At 38.0% G+C, this 21,298-nt stretch overlaps 1 protein-coding gene across 4 annotated transcripts in view; it reads right to left on the bottom strand.

Moving 5' to 3' along the window:
* The window catches only part of clip1a (CAP-GLY domain containing linker protein 1a), a 59,442-nt gene extending 38,751 nt beyond the window's left edge, over positions 1–20,691 (bottom strand). For all 4 annotated transcript variants that reach the window (XM_077206641.1, XM_077206643.1, XM_077206642.1 and 1 more), the window contains exons 1-8: positions 20,530–20,691; positions 13,603–13,799; positions 12,097–12,596; positions 8,579–8,703; positions 8,274–8,490; positions 7,479–7,676; positions 3,360–3,463; positions 2,769–2,829 (exon numbers count right to left, since the gene is read on the bottom strand). In XM_077206641.1, the coding sequence (XP_077062756.1) occupies positions 2,769–2,829; positions 3,360–3,463; positions 7,479–7,676; positions 8,274–8,490; positions 8,579–8,703; positions 12,097–12,596; positions 13,603–13,693 (1,296 nt within the window). In that variant the 5' untranslated portion in view covers positions 13,694–13,799; positions 20,530–20,691. The remainder of the gene's footprint in view (positions 1–2,768; positions 2,830–3,359; positions 3,464–7,478; positions 7,677–8,273; positions 8,491–8,578; positions 8,704–12,096; positions 12,597–13,602; positions 13,800–20,529) is intronic.
* Positions 20,692–21,298: the final 607 nt, after the last annotated feature.

Consider the following 21,298-nt stretch of genomic DNA (forward strand, 5'->3'; position numbering starts at 1 on the left):
TAGAATAGGTTTTAGAATAGGTTTTAGCAAGGTAAAGGATACGTCGCCGGATAGCGTAGCTCGCACGGATGGCTGAAGGTGGCGAAGACGGCCGGCTTCCTCAGCGCCCTCCTAAGCTGGCTGTCCGCTGTTCGACGGCGGCGGTGGCTTCTCTCAGATCCAGCAATGCGAAGAGCTCGCTGAAGAGACGAAAATCAGGGAAGTCAGCCTACAGCCCCTAGTGTTATACGCTAAGCCACGCCCATTCTGGCGGGCTGTGACGCTATGAAGGCGCGGGCGCCCTACATTGGGCGTGACGTCACGCCGGACTCACTGGTAGGCTGCAGCAGTTGCCCGCAGGGCAGCCAATGAGCACGCGAGATGGCCTGCTCTAGGTCTGCTAGCTGCTGCACTGCGTTGACAAGGAATACAAAATTAAGGTTAATTTTTTGGCTTTAGTATCTCGAGAAGATGAATCTTTCCCGAAGCGTAAGCTAAACTTACGCAATACGAGAGAACCTCTCGTAAGAGAACCAGGGAGCATCAATTACTCATGTTCCCTTAACAGAACCTTTGAAGCGGGAAACAAATCACACGAGACAGCTCAATCATTAAGTCCAGACCTGATGTTCGCTCCATGCAGTTCCTTTGACCTCATGGCTTTGGAACCTTATAGTATAGACAGGTGTTTGTTTCCAAATCATGGCAAATCAATTGAAATTTGCCACAGGTGGACACCAATCAAAGTATAGAAACATCTTTGGCTTTCAAACAGATGAGCATGACGCTAGCAACGTCAAGGTCATGGGTTCGATCAACAACTGATAAATGCATAAATCTCAAAGATGATCCAGAGAAAAAGGATGCAACTGAGCGGGGGGGAAAAAAGGAGGTGCATGAATACTTTTTGAATGCACTGTACATATGGATATAAAAATTTTTTTTTAATTTGGATGACCAGAGCTTAAGACTAAATTAGTCAAACTTTTTTTCCTTAAAACAGTTTATAACTTTTTTAAGTCCGTTACATAAAAACGTACATTGGCCTAATTTGATACCGAAAAGTAAGACTAACCGTTCATTGACTAACTGTTAGTAGGTCATACTAGATTTTAAGACACTGTCTTTACATAATGGCTAGGTTTATGCAACTGGCCCCAGGCTTTGATGTTATAAAAAAAAACTACTATACAATAACTAACCCTATACGATTTCTTGCCTGCTCCTACAAATTCTACACTTGTCTTTCAATGTCACACTTCAGATTTTAAGGGACTCAAGAACAAATAAAGGTGAGGAATTTGTTCAAGTATGTAAGCATCTGCACTAAAAGTCACTGTCTATGTTGCTGATTTGCATGTTTTTTTGTTTTTTAAATCAATTGCCAAAGGTCTCTTGAATAGATTAAAAGTCCAAAAGCTATTTTTGAATAAGTAGGTCAGGACATGAAAACAACTCAAATTAATGATAATGAAGGCTGGAAACACATATCAAAAGAACATCCCAAACCGGACACGAGACAAGATCGTATAAACTTTTGCCATTTAGAGTTTAGCTATTCACTTCATTTAGTATGTTGGGTATCATCCGCATGACATTTGTTATAAATAAACCACACATGACAAAACTGCAGATGAGGTGAGTGCTTGGTTATATTTAGTGGTCTATCAGAAGAATTTAAAAGGTTAATTCACCCAAACATTACTCACCCTCATGTTGTTCCAAACCCATAAGACTTTCGTTCATCTTTGAATCACTAATGAAGATCTTTTTTAATGAAATCATGACAGATTTCTCTCATACAGAAAGCTCTCAATTTCATCAAAAAGATCTTCATTTGTGATCCAAAGATGAACGAAAGTCTTATGGGTTTGGAACAACATGAGGGTGAGCAACTAATGACAGAATTGTCATTTTTGGGTGAGCTATCCCTTAAGAAGCATCAATTTAGACACCTACACTTTCATGACTGAAACCAACAAACTGTAGAATTTGGACAGTATTTTAAAACATAGCAATGTGGTGCTAAAGTGTGCGACTAAATGTTTAAATGCATGTAGAAGTTAACTTGGGACATGGTATTCTCATGTATGGTAAAAGTGGACTCGTCTTAATGTGGCTCAAAATCCAAATCAGGGAATAGTTGATCAATCAAAACTAAGCAGCTACTGTCAGTCCTGTGGTGTCGTGGGCTGTGAATATTCTCACATGACATACACTACTACTTACTTTGTTTTTGAAAGTCACCAAGGCTGCATTTACAGTATTTGACCAAAAATACAGCAATTCAAATTACTGAAGAGAGTAAGTGTGAAATATTTTTACAATTAAAAATAACTTTTTTCTATGTAATTTATTCCAGATGTTAAAACTGATTTTTCAGCATCATTACTTCAGTCATCAGTGTCACATGATCCTTCAGAAATTATTGTTATATGCCGATTTGCTGTTCAGTTATATATAGTCTATTATTGATGCTCAATTATTATTGGTTCTTATTATTATCAATGTTGACAACAGTTTTTGTCACTTAATATTTTTTGTGGAAACAGTGATAATTGTTTTTAGAGATGATCTGAAGGATCAAGTGAAGAGAGGGAAATGGGGGGGGGGGGGGACTTCAAATGAATAATATATAAATAATAGACATGAATACATTTCAAAATGTGAAAAATATACTATCTGTTTTCCCACAGCACGCAAACCTGCAGCTTTGAAGTTTGTGTTCTCTGAATTCAGCCAAGAATCATCTAAGACATGTAGAGCAAAAATCATAAATCTTAAAATACCTCCAAATCTCCTTTGGTAATGCAAGCTTCCTCCACCCGAAATTGCAGGTCCTCCACCTTCCTGTTTGGGACAATAATTCTTTATCATTTTCAGCTTGTATTTTCATTTTACTTTCTTATGCAAGATGTATTGTAAGATTTTTGTTTCATTGAAGGGCAAGAAAAATAAAATAAATGTTTTAATTTAAAATAAAATTAAAAAATATTTTGAAAAATGTCCAAAAAGTCAAAGGTAACCAAAACAGTTTGGTTGTCAACATTCTTCAAACTATATTTTTGTCTTCCACAGAAGAAAGAAAGTCATGAGGTAAATGTAAATACAATTTTTATTTTTGGGTGAACTATCCCTTTAAAGCCCACTTGAAATTGCTAGCATTAGAAGGAGGGAGATTCTCATTCTACGCATTTTATTGGACAAAAATGTGCACATTCCCTTGTGGCGTCAATATCAATTTTCTTAATCAACGAATATTGTGTCTATTAGCTCGAAGGCCATCGGTATACAAACATATATAAAAAGCCCCAAAATTCTAACTGATATAATGGGTTGTTCTGATTAGATCTTCATAAGTGGATAGAATAATACTACACCTCTTCTCCTCCTCCAGCTGGTTGAGCAGTTCCACCTTCTGTCTGTCTGCAGCCTCCACAAGCGCTCGCAGCTGGTCCATTTTGGCATCAACCTCCAACGCATACTACAGGAACAATTCAAAACAACTACATTAATCTAATTTTATAACTTGCATCAATCTTTTCCCTAGCTGTAAGAAAAACGAACTGAACTGACTGACTACATAAATGGATATAATAAATGTTTTTTACTGGCCATGAAAGATGATAGATAGTAAAAATGAATGTGGTCAATTTTTGGTCAATTAAAAGACAGACTTATACATGATCTTTATAAATTGATCTCAAAACAAATACACCTAAAAAAAAAAATCAAGCAAGTGTCAAGTGGAAGTAAAAAAGAGAAGTGAGACTTATTAGAACTCCAGGAGTGCCCGTTCTTCCCTTTTCATTAGTTTATAACAGTTTTGTCTAATAACAGAAAGCCAAAGGCTATACTACTTTTTCCCATATACCATCAGCATTCAGCAAATGCACATTCATATAACTTAAATCAGTCTTTGGCGAATCCAATTAGATCTTCTGAATTGTACATTAAAGCCTGCATAAAAACGTGTACTCTGTTCATGATGGTCCATCTGTGCGAAGGATCCAAGTCGTGTGAATTGTATGCAGAGAGAAGAGTTCTGCAGTCACTGGACATCCACAATCATTTCTAGGTTTCTAGTTTTTTAAAGTAAGCTAAACTATATCCATTTTGCCTTAGTGTCATATCCATGTCCTACTCACTGTCTGTATGTAAAATGGTGTTACTTGCTGTTTTGATTCCCTGTGTGCACCGTTTACCAGAGTGCACTGTTGGACCCATAGAAATGTATACGTAGATGCCAGATTCGACAGCGTTAACACCGCCATCTTGGGGGGTCAGTGTGTCGTCACTCACGGTAAGAATCAATGATGCCACAACATTGCACATTTTCAGGTTGTGAAACCACCGAGATTTAAATTCCCAGAGAAATGGAATAAACTTTTACAGGTGAGAATGTGTTGGTTTGTTTATATATGTGTATTAACTCAATTTTACAAGATTTTACTATAGTACTTTTTATTGTTTTTACTTTTACTGTGATAACTTTTTATCCTGTTAGCTGACGCCTTAGTCTTTTTGTATTGTGTTAGTTTAGAAGAATCATCTGCTGAAGTCTATTGCAGATATAGATATTCATACATGTGTCTAACTATGGTTGTAGATGCTCAGTCAACTTGCTCTTGAATGTTCACAGACCGGCTTTGACCGTTCCAATATGGCGGACGGCTTATGTATCACGGCCCACAGAAACAGCCGCTATGAGGAATCTATGTTTAGATATATCTATGGTTGGAGTTGGACCCAGTTGCATAAACATATCCACTGCATTAAGACTGTGCCTTAAAAACGAGTTTGATTACCCCTTGGTTAAATGCTGTTTAATCAGTCTTACTTTTCAGATTTAAATTAGCCCAACCTATGTTTTTATACAACTGACTTCAAGTTATGACCAGTCTTAAAGAAATAAGTTAGGTGACTCACTTGTAAGACCAGTCAAAGCTGTTTATGCAACCAGCCATTGGTTACAATGTTTACTTCTGTTTTATTCATGTTTATTCAAAATGTTTGAAATGTTACATTTACATTTTCACATTTCAAAATGGAAATAGCAATAGAGGCCTGAGATGGAGTGCGTAATAAAATAGCTAGTTCTAATAATAGAAGAGTGTTTTAAAGGGGTGGTTCGGAATTTTGGACATCGGGCCTGATTTACAAGTTAGCCTGTGTGTTATTTACCATTGGAGTCAGTTTTCGAAAATGTTCACCCAGTCCTTCCAGTTGCATAGTTCGCCGGTGTTAGGCTAGCGCGAGTCAATGGTATTGGTTAGCCTACCATTAAAACAGTTTTATCCACTCCACAGTTCACCAAAAGCACATCAATTATAACATCAGACTATCGATGTAAATGTCTGTTGAGAGAATAATGTTAGAAATCAAACTACTCAATGTAGTTTGACATATCAAAATATATTTCAATGATCGCATTACCATCCATCCATCCATCTTCCTCCGCTTATCCGGGGCCGGGTCGCGGGGGCAGCAGTCTGAGCAGAGAAGCCCAGACTTCCCTCTCCCTGGACACTTCCTCCAGCTCTTCCGGGGGGACACCGAGGCGTTCCCAGGCCAGCCGGGAGACATAGTCTCTCAAACGTGTCCTAGGTCTTCCCTGGGGTCTCCTCCCAGTGGGACGTGCCCGGAACACCTCCCCGGGAAGGCGTCCAGGAGGCATCCGGAACAGATGCCCGAGCCACCTCAGCTGACCCCTCTCGATGTGGAGGAGCAGCGGCTCTACTCTGAGCTCCTCCCGAGTGACCGAGCTTCTCACCCTATCTCTAAGGGATCGGCCAGCCACCCTGCGGAGAAAGCTCATTTCGGCCGCCTGTATCCGGGATCTTGTCCTTTCGGTCATGACCCAAAGCTCATGACCATAGGTGAGAGTAGGAACGTAGATTGACCGGTAAATCGAGAGCTTTGCCTTACGGCTCAGCTCCTTCTTCACCACAACAGACCGGTACATCGACCGCATTACTGCAGAAGCTGCACCGATCCGTCTGTCAATCTCCCGTTCCATCCTTCCCTCACTCGTGAACAAAACCCGTGGAGGAGTTTAAGTATCTTGATCGCATTACATTTAGAGGAACTAGTTTCTCAGCAGCGGCGGAATTTTACTTTTACTCCAGGAGTATTTTACAGAATTTTACTCCAGGAGTAGTACTGCGCCGGAAAGTAAACAACAGAATCGCACTACGTTACAGTCGGAACGTCAAGTAGCCTCAATTTTGAAACCTTCGATCGGAACTGAAAGAATTGGCAAAATGGTTATTCACTGTAGTTTTAGAAATTGTACAAATAAACCAAAAAGATGGTCAACAAAACGTTTCTACAGATTTCCAGTAAGAGATCAGGAAAGGAACCAACTGTGGCTTCTTGCTGCTGGCTTGGATAAGGAGACACTGACAGAGACACTACTAAAGGCCCGAATTTGTAGCGATCATTTAAGATCAGACGACTTTGTACAAAGTGATCGAAACGATAACAAGTCACTGAGTTGGAATGCAGTTCCAGCCGTCTTTCCAGATTCACCAACAGCTACAGATGAACAGGTAATAACTTTTGTTAGGCTACTCTAACGTTAGCTAGCTAATGAAGCTACTCTTTCATAACTGATAGATCGACACCGACAACGTTAGTGGAGATAACGTTACAGTTCAATGCATTGTGGAGAATTTTTTCTCTTTCTGACCTTTTAGCATCCATCTCGATTAGTTCTTTGTCTGTGTATTCTGGCTCATACATGTATGGTTCGTTGAATAACACACATTCCTCATCTTCATCGTCTTCAAAGTCCGAAACATTGTCATGGCTTTCAAACGTGGCCATAATCATGTCTTGTTGCTTTATTCTTGAAATAAACTCTGTTTCTGTAGTGATGACGAGTGCCAGCGGCAGGTAAATACACTTGCGTGATTGTCATGTGGACCGGCTCTCTCGGTTGCCTAGGTAACTTAATATCACTCCGCCGCTGCTGTAGACTACGCTGATAAATACAGGGAACAAAGTATAACTATTGCAATGCGATGAAAGGGTAGTTTGATTTCTAACATTATTCTCTCAACAGACATTTACATCGATAGTCTGGCGTTATAATTGATGTGCTTTTGGTGAACTGTGGAGTGGATAAAACTGTTTTAATGGTAGGCTAACCAATACCATTGACTCGCGCTAGCCTAGCACCGGCGAACTATGCAACTGGAAGGACTGGGTGAACATTTTCGAAAACTGACTCCACTGGTAAATAACACACAGGCTAACTTGTAAATGAGGCCCGATGTCCAAAATTCCGAACCACCCCTTTAAGGACAAAAACATTATTTTAAAATAACTATTTTTAAATAAAGCACATAAAAATGTCATTGACAACCCGCACAGACTTGTAGCTGCATTACCACCTCAGGTTTGCATTATTTTCCACAATTCAATGGCCCGTCATCAATTATTTAATAAATTGATCAATATACAAATAAAAAAAAGAAGAAATCGCTGGGTCCAACCTGCTCCTGGCCTTCTCTCAGTAACGTAAGCTCCTGCTCCACTTCGCCCACATGGCTGGTTGCCTTGGCAACCTCAGCTCTCTCCAGGTCACGTTCTGCCATGAGTTGCTCAATGTGTTGCTGTTTCTCCTTTAGGGCCTCCTGTAGTGCCGTAGTGCCAGAGATCTTCCTCGCATACCTTGTGGATGTCTCTGTCAACTTCAGAGAGAAATCCAATCAAGATCTTAAAAACTACATCAGATACTGTATTGCCTACATTTACTTGTATGATATTGTCTCAGTAACGCGGTAACATCATGTCCATTGTTCAGGTATGACCTTCATTTGTGACAGTAAATGGACTAAAAATCGAAAAGGTTTTTGTGTTTTTCGCGTACATACATCAAAATGATCCCTGTTCATGCGGATCCGAGAAAACCAAAAACGCTGTATTCTGCTTGCTTATTATAACTGATGCATTTTATAACAAGTCTCATTTGGGTAAAAAGCAAGCCATTCGTACGTTGGTTTCTCTGAAATGCTGCACACCTAAATAGTGAGATTGTTCAATGAATTTGATATCAAAACTTTGCTTTATTCGTTTAAGCGACTTGAATTGTCAGCTGGCTCAATCGATTGAGTTTGTCAAACAATAAACAAAAATAACTGATGACAAAACCCATTTTGCTAAAAAAAAATTCAATTCCACTTTGGTGCTGTTAGTATCCCAAAAATTACACAGCTTTAGCATGCTTAACAGGGTTAAAATATGCAACCAAATATAGGTTTGCATGTGAGGTGGCATTTGTTACTTACCAGTCCTGTACGGCTTGGCTTGCAACTAGCAGAAGAGGCCACAGAGCTCATGGAGCTGATGGAGGAGGCACTAGGGCTGCGTTTCAATCCTCCTGGTGTGGTCGATGTCTTCCTCACAGTGGTCTTTGCCTTTGCTGTGGTAGTGGAGGGAAAGCCTATACGGGTCACCTTGTGCACTGGTGCAAAGAGGCCATATTTGGGCTGACACTGGAAATACCTAATGACACACAAATCCAGCCATGTAAAACTCCTAATATTCTTTCAAGACAATCTACCTTTAATAATTTAAGAACAGGACACACTACCTGGTTCCAGCCACAGCACCATCGTTCTTTCCCAAGGGCTCATCCAGCTCAACTCCACACCACTCACCCTTGGCAAAATCAGTTTCGCCTAAGAAACGCACTACGCCAGCTTTCGAGCCAGCGACCTAAAATATGTGAAGGAAAAACATGACATGAAGGAGACATTTTTGGGTGAACTATCACAAGTGGATATAACAGTGCTCATCTTGTGTTGTAAATCATAATACTCTTAAAAGTTATAAACACAAATAGGCAAGTTGTCACGATTATTCTTGAAATTATACAAAGTACGTTTTTTATAAGGAACTACATCCTTAAGAATACCCTATAATGCATTACAAATACAGGCATCAAAAAAAAATTACACACTTTTTTTTTAGTCCTGTGGTGTGACAAATGAGTTATATAGTCTTTCAAATTAATTATAAAAGATGCATGAATAAGTACAAAAGTTCAAAATAGTTTTAAATGGATAATAGTGCACTGCAGGACATGCCAAGTTCTGAAAACTACCATTATTTAATGTAAACGTGCTCACATGTGCTGCGTAACACACGAGAATGAACCTCATTGGTTCTTGCACTTCAGGAAAACATGCTTGAGCTTCCGTTTATATTAAAAGATTAATTCACATCAGAATTAAAATTTCCTGATAATTTACTCCCCTCCATGTCATTCAAGATGTCTTTCTTTCTTTAATCGAAAAGAAATGAAGGTTTTTAAAGAAAACATTCCAGGATTTTTCTCCATATAGTGGACTTCCAAGGTCTTCCACTATAGAAGGTCCAAAATGCAGTTTCAAACAGCTTCAAAAGGCTCTACACGATCCCAGTCGAGGAATAAGGGTCTTATCTAATAAAACAATTGGTCATTTTATTAAAAAAATAAAATTATGTATATACTTTTAACCACAAGTGACGTAGTTGGAAGTACCAACCTAGCAAAGACAAGTCAAACGCCCTTTACAAAAAAAAAAATATATATATATATATATATATATATATATATATATAAAAAATGGAGAACAGAGTTTTTTTCCGCTCCGAGCAAGACGAGCATTCGTTGTTAAAAAGTATATATATATATCATTCACTACGGGCAACCCATGTCCCGGGAATAATGATTATGGGGGTTGATCTCCTGTCCAGAGGAAATCCTCTGTATGGAGAATGGACTCTCCACCCTCAGGTAGTGAGCCAGTTGTGGGAGAGGTTCGGCCGAGCTGCCGTAGATCTCTTCGCCTCGCACGAAAACACTCAGTGCCATCTATTCTTCTCTCTGGCGAGAGATGGCGCGCCTATGGGTGTGGATGCTCTGGAGCAACCGTGGCCAAACGCACAACTGTACGCGTTTCCTCCACTGAGTCTGATCGTTCCAACTTTAAGAAGGGTAAGAGAGTACTGTCACTCAGTCATAATGATGGCCCCGAACTGGCCAGGGAAGTTGTGGTTGACAGAGATAATTCAACTCCTTTGCAACCAGCCTTGGCCTCACTCAGGAAATGGAGTGTGTTTGAGCGATGGTGCGCACACAGACACGTCGTCCCTTTTCTCTGTTCTGTAGTGGATGTGTTATGTTTTCTGCAAGCTATTATATTAGGTTATAATGGCATGGGTCTCTGTCCAACGGTTCCAAGCAAGCTTAAACGCCATCCCCAAACAAAACACCCATTACTCATTGGAAAAGACAAACTATTTTATGCGTTTGAGGGAACAAATGAAGAAACAGGCTAAATTGATGAGAAAGAGTACCATGGTGTCTGAAAAGCGCTCGAAGCTATAGCTACCTAGTTGCTGAGGTGGTGGCAAAGTCAAAAAAATGTTGTTGTTTTTTTTTTGGAGCTGCCATCAAAAACAACAGGAGAGGAAATATTTAAGGTGATATCCGAATATGTTGAAGGAGGACTAAACTGAAAACTGTAAATGTGTTTACCGATAGAGCAGCATCTAAGAATAAGACCAGGCCAATGAAGGGATTCGTCAGTAGAGTCAAAGAGAAAAATCCAAGCGTCGTGGTGACGCACTGTTTTTTTTTGCATGGTGAGGCACTTGTTGCCAAGACATTACCAAAGGAGCTGTCGGATGTGTTGGACAGTGCAGTGCATTGTCAACTTTATAAAAACTAGACCTTTGAAAAGCCGTCTATTCGCCACCTTATATGAGGAGATGGGTGCAGAAGACCATCAGACTATTGCTTCATACAGTAGCAGTATTTTACAGTCTGTTTGCACACGTGCATCAGCTGCCCCTGCCACGCAGAGATTTTACCCCCTCTCCTAATGCCTCAGAAAATCTGATCTGCCTGTTTACATGACAGTCGCATTGGCACATATCGGATTTATTTCCACATATGAATGAGGCCTGAAACCAATCTCGAAATATCCAAATGCATGCATTTTTTTTCTGTTTACACGGTCATAGAACAAATCTGATCGTTCTTACACATGACTAAAATAAAAAATCTGAATTGGGTCACATTTCACTGACAGTGTAAACAAGGGCATTGTGAGGTAATTTCTACGCATCTAAAAACTCTTGAAGAAAAATTATCTTATTATTTTCCCTCAACTTCATCTGAAGCCTTTGACAGGGTGCGAGAGCCATTTAGCTCAGCTGCAATGGACAACGCAAATGGACTGAGCAACAAGAGCAACTTGCCAAAATGAGACAGGACCGTGGTTTAACAATTACATACAATGACCTGCCTTTGGACACTTTCTGGTTGACTGCGGCCAAAGAGTATCCAGTCATCGCAGACAGTGCAATCTCAGTCTTGCTATCATTTTCCATAACTTACCTATGTGAGCTCAGCTTTTCTAGTCTGACTTAGACTACATTTAGAACAAAAACAAACAGAGAAAGATTAAGAGCAGTTGACCAAGAGCTCCGTGTGTTGTTGTCATCAATTCCAGCCAGGATATCATATTTGTGTTCATCAAAACAAGTTCAAGTTTCACATTAAATGTGAGTAGTCTATTTTAAATATTAAATGCCGTTTTAACATGCCATTTGAACCCTTACAATGCACTTTTGTGCAATTTTGTTATATTTTAGTGCTTAATGTGATAGTGGTCTGCCGTTGGATTTTTTACATATCAAAAGTGTGCCGTGACAGAAAAAAAGGTTGGGAAACACCGTAGAGCACCTTTGAAGCTGCAATTCGGACCTTCAACCCGTTGATGTCCACCACATGGAGAAAAATCCTGTAATGTTTTCCTAAAACCTCAATTTCTCAATTTCAACTGAAGAAAGAAAGACAGACATCTTGGATGACGTGGAAGTGAGTAAATTATCAGGAAATTATCAGAAAAATTATACTCTTTTAACTAAGGGTAGTTTTCAGAAATTGGCATGTCCGCTTACATTCCTCATTCCAAATACACGCAATCGGTGTAATACACATCAATTTACAGTCACTATTATGGAGAAGCCAATAATGCTTTGACTGAGTCTGACCACCTTGAGAACCTTGAATTATTGTAACTTGATACACAATAATGCTCATCACGACACACTCACCAGAACTCGATCATTGATCTTCAGCTCCCGTTCACCTTTCTTGACCGAACCAGACTCCGACAGATTTGACACCGATTCACTTTTGGACCGCACCAGATCTGAGGCAGGTGCAGCTGTTTTAGTGGGTGAGGCTGGTTTCTTGGCTGAAGCAGATACTGATGCATTAGAGGGAGTGGGTGACCCGGCACGAGACGGAGGGGCCGTCGTGGTGTCATCCGCCTCACCTTCAGTGCGCGAAAGCTTCGAGGGACGTGTGAAAATACCCTTTAATGCTTCACACTCAAAATAGCGCACACCAGACACCGAACCATCATTTTTCCCAATTGGCTCATCAAGCACAATGCCAGCCCATTGGCCCGGAGCAAACTGAGTCTCTCCTAAAAACTGAACGACACCTGCTTTGTTGCCATTAACCCAGACATGATCCCCAATCTTGTATTGCTCGCCTGCATCTTGGGCTTCGGCTGAGGATTTGTCATTTTGAGTTGGTTTGGAAGCACCTGTTGCAAAGGAAGAAAATATATAGGCTTTGTTCAGAATCCCAAACTACTACAGCATGCAGTATGTGCACTGTGCATGCTATACACATTGATTTTTTATCAAATTTGTATTCATTTAATAAATAACTATCGTCATATCATATACATACAAGCTGCATCCAAAATCGCATACTTCCCTACTCTATAGTAAGTGAAAAAATGTATGTGACAAGAGTAATATATCTGAATTTACAGTTCTCATAAAAGAGAAGGCAAAAAGTACGCAGACCACTTACTACGTCGAGACATTCTGAACTGGGCATACTATCCCATGAGGCCACGGGAGAATTTATGAATGATAGTTAAGCAACACAACTGATGCTGGTCACATGATAATGACAGCATGGCGAATGTAGTACGTCCAGATTAGTAGTAGTACTTTACTGATCCCAGTTGGGAAATTAAAGAAGAATTACATTCTTACTATATAGAAGGTACTTTATTAGTGGTCGCAAAAGTAATTACGTATTCAAAATAAGCACCTACTCAAGAATTTGTAATTTTGGATGCAGCCATAAAAACTCAAAGGTCTTCGCGTAAACGGTCAAAATAAAAGTTTGGTTTAACTTGAAGAAATTGTGACAGAAATTATACTTTATTACTTTCTTACATTAAATTTAAAATTACACCAATATGTCAGTAAACTGAACCTTAAAGTGGTGCACATTATAATCAAACTGGGCGAAGGACTAAATGCAACTGGTCTTGTTGATGCTTTTCTCATGATCTTTCTGTAAATAAACACAGCATATGCAACTCACTGCACTTCGGAGTAATGACATTTACATGTTAATTTAGCAGATGCTTTAATTCCAATTCTTTTTCCAATTGTAAGTATTACATATGCAGAATATTCCATTCCTAATCCAAACATAGTCATTCACTACTAAGCTACATTAGAAAGTTTCCAATAATATTGTTTATATTGTATAACATTTTATATATGAAAAAAGGAGATGGCCCTTACCAGCAGAAGGAGTCGTCTTCGCGACGCCCGCATTGGCTGGTCTACCAATTTTGCTGGGCGCTTTGAGTCCACTGGGTTTTGATGTGCTCATTGTAGGTCTGAAATTTCTGTCTGTCTAAACTTGGACTTTTCCTCTCCAACAACCATTGAAAATTAAATAAAAAATAATTGAGGAAGAAAGGGGTGCAGCAATGTCTCTGGAAAGAAAGAAAGAAAGAAAGAAAGAAAGAAAGAAAGAAAGAAGAAAGAAAAGATAAAGATATCAGCCTGTTTAAACAGTGCAGCGATGTGTCAGGCTTTTTGCCATTTCAGTAACTGTGTTCATGCAACACATTTCGTTCCATTGGTATGTTGGTATAGTTGAAAGTGTTAAGCCTATTTCACACTGCACACATTAGCAATATGTAACGGCAAGCTTCTGTTTTTGTTTATTGCTGTGAAACAGAGCCGTTACTCTATTCAGATTTGTAACAGTGAGTATTTCTTTCAAATTATATATATATATATATATATATATATATATATATATATATATATATATATACACCGGTATATAAAAAGTAGGGCTAGGTATCGATTCAGATGTTCCGATTCGATTTCGATTCGACTCAATGAAAATAGATTTAATACAAATCCTATATTTACAAAAAAGAACAGTGAACATAAGTTTACAAGTGGTTAAAATAATAAATAATAAATTAAGAGCCACAAATCTGTATATTAAACTCTTTTTATTTTAGGTACACTAGGGTACATTAAAACAGAACCCAACTCTATATTTCAAATGCATACAATGAATAGACAGGATTTTGATGCAAGATGGAAAATTGATGCTGAAAATTGGACAAGTCCGAACAGGCGCATGCCTTGTTCAAAAAGGATCAGGTTAATTTATGTTTAAGATAAAACCAACATAAAATCTCACCGCATTTGCTGTAACATGGAGGCTGCAAGCTTATGAACAGTGTAGGAACACTAATACTGGCTTTTGGGTGATAGATAAATAAATAAATGTGGAAAAAAATCGATTCATGCCCTTTGAGAATCAATTTTGAATCGCCCACATTTAAAAAAAATCTTTTTTTTTGCCCATCCCTAATAAAAAGAACATCAGGAATTACCCATTAAAAACAAAACTCAGTCAGTGAGCTTGTACAGAAATAAAGTGCGTGATGATGGTTCTTTGCTCACTTTCTGTGTAGGCCTATAGCCTAATATTTCCAATTTAAAAAAAGTTTGTTTTTCATGCTGCAGCAGCCATGTATAAACTGCAAAGTTTCGGGAGTGACAAACATTTAAATGCAAGAGTAGATCTGCTAAATTATTGCACGTATTACTCATATCATGAAAAAAGATTTTGGTTATCCCTCCCCTATCCCAAGCCGTTCAGAATTGTGAAAGGTTAGCAAATGTTAACATGATTGATAATAATGCAATTGTTGCAAACATCTCTGTAATTATGTAATTATTACAAAATTTTTATTTTTAGTTATTTATTTATTTTTAAATAAAGAGGAGGGAATTATCAAAAAGCAGAGAAGGAACATGCTGGTCAAGTTATTATTTTTTTAATTTATAAACTGTAAATTCTGTCAAATTGTTCAGTTAATTTTACTGTTTTGCCATGGTATCAATTCAGTATCTGTATCGAAGTCATAATTTTGGTATTGTGACAACACTAGTACGATGATTATACAGATCACATTTTCATGTAAAGCAGTTATTTTTTCACGATATGAGTCAGCATATTTAAAAGCACTTGTTAAGTGAAGGTCATATTCCCTATATTCACTGTAAATCCAAGACTGTAAGCTTTAAATCTACACCAACACCAGCTTTAAATCTAGGCTACACCTATTTTGTGTTGGTTAAGCAAGTGGTTGAGTAAGGTGATTTGAGTTAGCTTCGGATTTACGAATTTATGGTTAACAATTAATCGATTATTAATTTAAACAATGATTGATTATAGGAATTAACAGCAGAACGTACAGCAGATTATCATGAATGATTTAGATAAACCCCCCCAAAAAAAAAAAAATCACATTGCAAAGATGCTGAAATAATCCTCAGAGTAAAGTGACATGATAACTATACACATGCTGCACATCGTCTGAAAGGAGAAAAGTTTCAAGCAATCAGAGATTCTTTAGTGGACTACAAATAACAACTACAGATCGGTGAAATTCATTTGACGCAATTATAATAATAAATTTTTTTCCCGTTATTGACCAAAAATATATTATTGGCTGCCAATTTCTATCTCGATATATTGTATACCTCTACTTAGTGCGATTATCAAATCACAAAAGGCTGCGTAAATTATTTATTTTTTGCATGCGTCTATTAGAGTGAAGTGCAGCTTGAGTTTGAGCCAATTATAACATGTATTTGAGAAAGCAGCAGCATTTGGGATTTTCCAATATTTTCGTGGTTTACACTATTTCCCCTGAAAATAGTTTATAAACACAGAAACGTGACGGCCTCCTTGCTTTTTTCCACCAGACGACATAAATATCAGTATTGTAATTGGATTACTTTTTACAAATTGAATTACAACTATTTATTAAACATTATTATTATTAGTTACAATTATAATAATAATATAAATGTTGCTTGGATGCCTTAGCACCAATATGAGACGTTTTCATGCGAGTTGATATGTTTATCATATTGCAATTCAAATTAGGGATGGCCATTTTTGGCATTTTTTTTTATATATAAAATAAGTACTGGATAGCCCTTCAAAACGATAAAGCTTAGGATTAATTTGGGGATGGGAGGGGTTATACGCATCATGACGAATGAATGAACTGGAGCACGCTAGTCAGAATATAACTCCCGTTGTGACGGGGATAGCTGGTCTTCTGCGACCATTGTGGATGCGCTCTTCTTTACAACAACGCTAAAAACACAGGCAACTAAAGCACAAAGAATTTACAACAATCTATTGCAATATATTCTCATTATGTAGATTGGCGCTGCACATCTTGCACTTTAATGTATTTTCATTATCAAAGTGATTCCGGGATAACTGCAAGCTTTCAAAGCCATTTCACATCAGTTCTTTGTTTCAGTCGCATGACTTTTTCCACTGGTCCACCCTATTTATCACCACCAGAGGATCAAAGTAACGGATTACAGTTATTGTAAAGTAATTGGATTTGATCCATAACAAGTACCAGAAATGACTTTTTCTCAGATCTCACCAAATGTAACATTCACAGACATGCATTTAATCCTAATCCATCTAATCCATTTACTGGCAAAAGTCCACCTGTGTGATTATTAGACTCTCGCTGGTATAAAATGGATTGTGGATCTGTAAAAATGTTTTCTAGGACTCATGATCTCTGTTTGTGTGTTTTTGGATTCACCACCATTTTTATTTTTGCTCCACTGTTGGTCATAAATTGGGGCAGTCATAGCCTAATGGTAACAGAGTTGGACTGGTGACCCAAAGGTTGCTGGTTCGATTCCAGTACCGGCAGGAATATGACTGAGGTGTCCTTGAGCAAGGCTCCTAGCCCCCAATCGCTCCCCGGGCGCCACTCAAGGCTCCCCGCTGCTCCTGTTGTGTGTATCCACGTTTGCAGTGTGTGTGTGTGTTCACTACTCACTACTCTGCTCCTAATGTGTGTGCACTTACTTGGATGGGTTAAATGCAGAGGTCAAATTCCAAGTATGGGTTACCATACTTGGCCATCACGTGTCACTTTCACTTTCACTTCACTTTTCACTTAAACAAGGCAGATGAGTGCAAGAAAAACAGCACAAATGAAACCCAAAAAAGGTTTTCATTCAAACAAAGACAAATGTTAGGCCTACACTTTGTTTAACTATTTCAACTGACTATGTTTGTTCAGAAATTTGGATGGAAAAAGAACAGGTTACAGATTTATCAAAGGCTCTCAATCAGTAAACAGGTACGAGTCCAAACCACTACTGTACATTTCAGCAACATAAGACAGTAGTGCAGAAAAATATCCTTAATTCGGGACTCACACCGTGAACAAATTGGTATCTGGCAAAAAAAAATTGCCTCATACTTTGGTGAGCAGATAATATTTAGTTTTTTACCCAAACTCTGACACTTTAACACTGGGTTTTAAAATACAATTAATATTTACTAACATTATCGATTAAGCTGCAATGAGACTATCGGATGAGAACATAAATTTAAATGAATTGAGATGATGCAGACAACATCAACACCGTTACGAACTGAATTGAATTCAGTTGTTCAGAATTCAAATTGAATCGACATTGAATTATGCTGAATCTTCTGTAGAGCTGCTTATAGCTAAATTCAACTTGTTCCATAATTGATTAACTTTGCAACATTAACACTGTAATTGAGCTGAATTGAAAGAACATTGAACTAAATTGAGCTGAATAATGACAATCTTCTATAGAGCTGTTTTACAGCTGAAACTGCATTTGTTGCATAATTGATTAATTTTACAACATTAATATTGTTATTTTCCTGTTTTGTACTGTGAAGCTGATTTGAAACAATCTGTTTTGTATAAAGTGCTATATAAATAAATGTGACTACACTGTTTATTGTCCGCTGTATGCAGAGACTCAAACTCAAGGAGATACAAGCAATAATGGGTTGTTCAATGCACTTCAAAAACATAGGCTTGCTTTACTTATAGAGATGAAGCAATACCAAAATTCTCCACCAATAATGATAGCCGATTATTCAGAATGATATCTCCAAATCCCAATAGTTAATTTTTTTCCAACTAATGCTGTAAACTGGGATTCCTCTCATTTGGTTTTGAACGCTTATATCTTCTATTTGAGAATTTTGTAATTATTTTGGAGCACACTAGTTTATAGATAGTAAGGCTATAGATATATAGATAGTAGATATATAGATAGGTTTACAGATAGTAAGGCTAACATATGCATACTAAAAGCCAAAAACTATTCCATTTTGATTTCATGGGGACTTTAAGTTCAAGTTCAAATTTATTTGTAAAGCACATTTAAAAACAACCTAGTTGACCAAAGTGCTTAATGTCAGGATACACAGACTAATAAACAAAACAAACACAGTAGAGAATGTCACAGTATCAAAACTCAACTCAAAATGAAAGCTAAGGAATACAGGGAAACAGTCTTAAGCAATGACTTGAAAATTTCAGCAGTCCGAGCTTTTCTTATATTAACGGCTAGACTATTGCAGAGGTTAGGAGCAGCCACTGAGAAGAATCGGTCCTCCCTTTTTTTTTTTACCTGGATCTCGTAACATCGAGAAGCATAAAGAGGAGCCAACCAATTTAAAATCTTAAAAACAGGCAATAAAATCTTAAAATCAATCCTGAGGTGTACAGGAAGCACAGTGGAGCGAGGCTAAAACTGGGGTAATGTGCTCACGCTTCTTAGTCCCAGTTAGTCGAGCTGCTGCATCCTGATGAAGAGATGACTGATCCAATCCAACATATAAAGAGATACAGTAGTCTAGTCTAGATGTTATAAAAGCATGAATTACTCATTCAAATACTTGCGCGCCAGGTAGTTCGTGACTTTAGCCAACTGTCTCAGCTTGCTTTTACAACAGAACTAATCTGTTTTTCAAATTTATTAAAAGCACTGTCAAATAACACACCGAGATTCTTGGTAAAAGAACAAATATGTGATCCTAAAGAACCAAGAGCATCTATACGGGCACTTTAATCCCCAGGCCGAACGAACAACAACCTCAGTCTTATTTTCATTAAAAAAAAGAAAGTTCTGATCCGACCATATTTTTAAAGCAATGGCTGAATTGAGACTTTGCAATTTGTTTTGATGGGAAAATAGATTTGTACATCACCCGCAAAACAATGGAAGGAAATATTTTGTTTTTTTGAAATTTATTAAACCCAACCATGTTACCAAAAAAAATCACACCTCAACAGAAGCACAAGTGTTTTGCACATCATGAGAACTGTATTTTTTTAACCAAATAGTTAAATAAACCCAAACTTCTATAAAACCTACAAACTTTTATAAAAGAAGACAGACAGACAGATAATTCGCATTCTGAGTTATCTAATCACTATCTGTCTCTTCAATCAAAACAAGCTCCCTGTTTAACACTGGACACGGAAAACAACGACAAACAAGACAAACAGTTCCCAACTTCAGTTGTGTAACGTTACATGTTGACATGCAGCACAGTTTACAAATTTCCATCAAAAACTAGAATTGATTTAGGCTATTATGGCATAAAATCTAGTGCTGCATGTAATCATTCAGGCGCCACATCTGGGCTTCAAAATCAGAGCCGATTTACGCCAGAGCTTGACAAGTTACCAAATCTGCTTTAGGATTTCAACCAAAACAACGACACAATATCTGAAGAACAGAATATAATTTACAAAACCTGAAAATAAACTATTGGTTGCTTGACGACGAATAGGCTACTTTAAAGTTTCCACCTTAACGCCCAAATGAGTAGCTTTAATGAGTCAGTTTTTAATTAAAAAAAAAAGGGGGGGGGGGGGGAGTTTAAAGCAACCATCAGAAACCAACACGACGTAACACAGATTAGCATGATATCTTTTGGCGTCATATGACTTTCCCCCAGTAACTTATACGCAAATTCCAATACGCAATGAACATGGAGAAAGTTCACTAGTCCTCATGACGACTTTCCGCAATGTCACATCTTGACTAATCGGACCAAAATAGAGAACCCTATTCACTAACACCGCAGTGCTAGTCAGCGCACATCCACGATAAACGCATTTTAACAACAGGTTCGGTTTACAACGAACAGCTGATAGCAAACAAGGATAATGTTACCGAGGGCCGAGGAGCAACCTGTATTAGATGGGGAATTCTGACTTAACAACTTCCGATGGAAAATGCGTTCTCCTCGAGATCCACAACACCCACAGAACAAGCACTTAACCCAGGAATCGCGATACTCACCTGCTGTTTCCCGGCTGCGTAGCGCTATCAAAAATCAATCGCGCTGAATTCTCTTCAATCTACTTAGCTTGACGCCTGCGTTGGTTAAGGATTTAACCTGGTGCGTTCAAGCACCCACTTCAGCAGTGACACGAGTAGCGTGATGACGTATCTCTCTAGGCCCCGCCCACTCATGGTCAACGGGAGGCGGGCAGCTGTAAAAGCAAATGCGGTCATTCGGCGGGAGGATTAAACACGCGGAAGATGTAGTATTAACAACATCAAATTAATTATGTAATTCAAAACTACACATAATGTGTATAAAGTCTGTGCAATCAAAGACTAAAATAAGTTGAAAGATGCCACACAACAAAGTAAGGTCTATTTAATTGAATGAGGGAACGTTTTTTTATATATAATCTGCTTTTATTTAAAAGTTTTAGTTGGCCCAATTTTGTGTATTTGATATTTTTATTATTATTTTTTTCTGTATTTTTTAGGTTTAGTTGTTTTATATAAACTAAACTAAAATGAGAAATGTTGCCTTGGCAAATGTATCTGAAATAAAATTAGTTTAACTTTATATTTTATCTCAAGAAATGAAATGTTTATGGTTTTAGTTAACAATAACCCTGATATCTATAGCTACTGAAAAAGCTTATTGTACTTATATTTTCAGTGCTTTATACAATATAGTAAATAGGCTATCAGTGTGAGTTTCTCAAAACTCAGTTAGCTACAACTCAGAGGATATTGTCAGTGAATAAAATTCCTTAGAAAAAGCAGTTTT

Source organism: Siphateles boraxobius, unplaced genomic scaffold (genome assembly GCF_051911475.1).
Source record: "Siphateles boraxobius isolate OS27281-9 unplaced genomic scaffold, OSU_SipBor_1 56, whole genome shotgun sequence".
Lineage (NCBI taxonomy): Eukaryota > Metazoa > Chordata > Actinopteri > Cypriniformes > Leuciscidae > Siphateles > Siphateles boraxobius.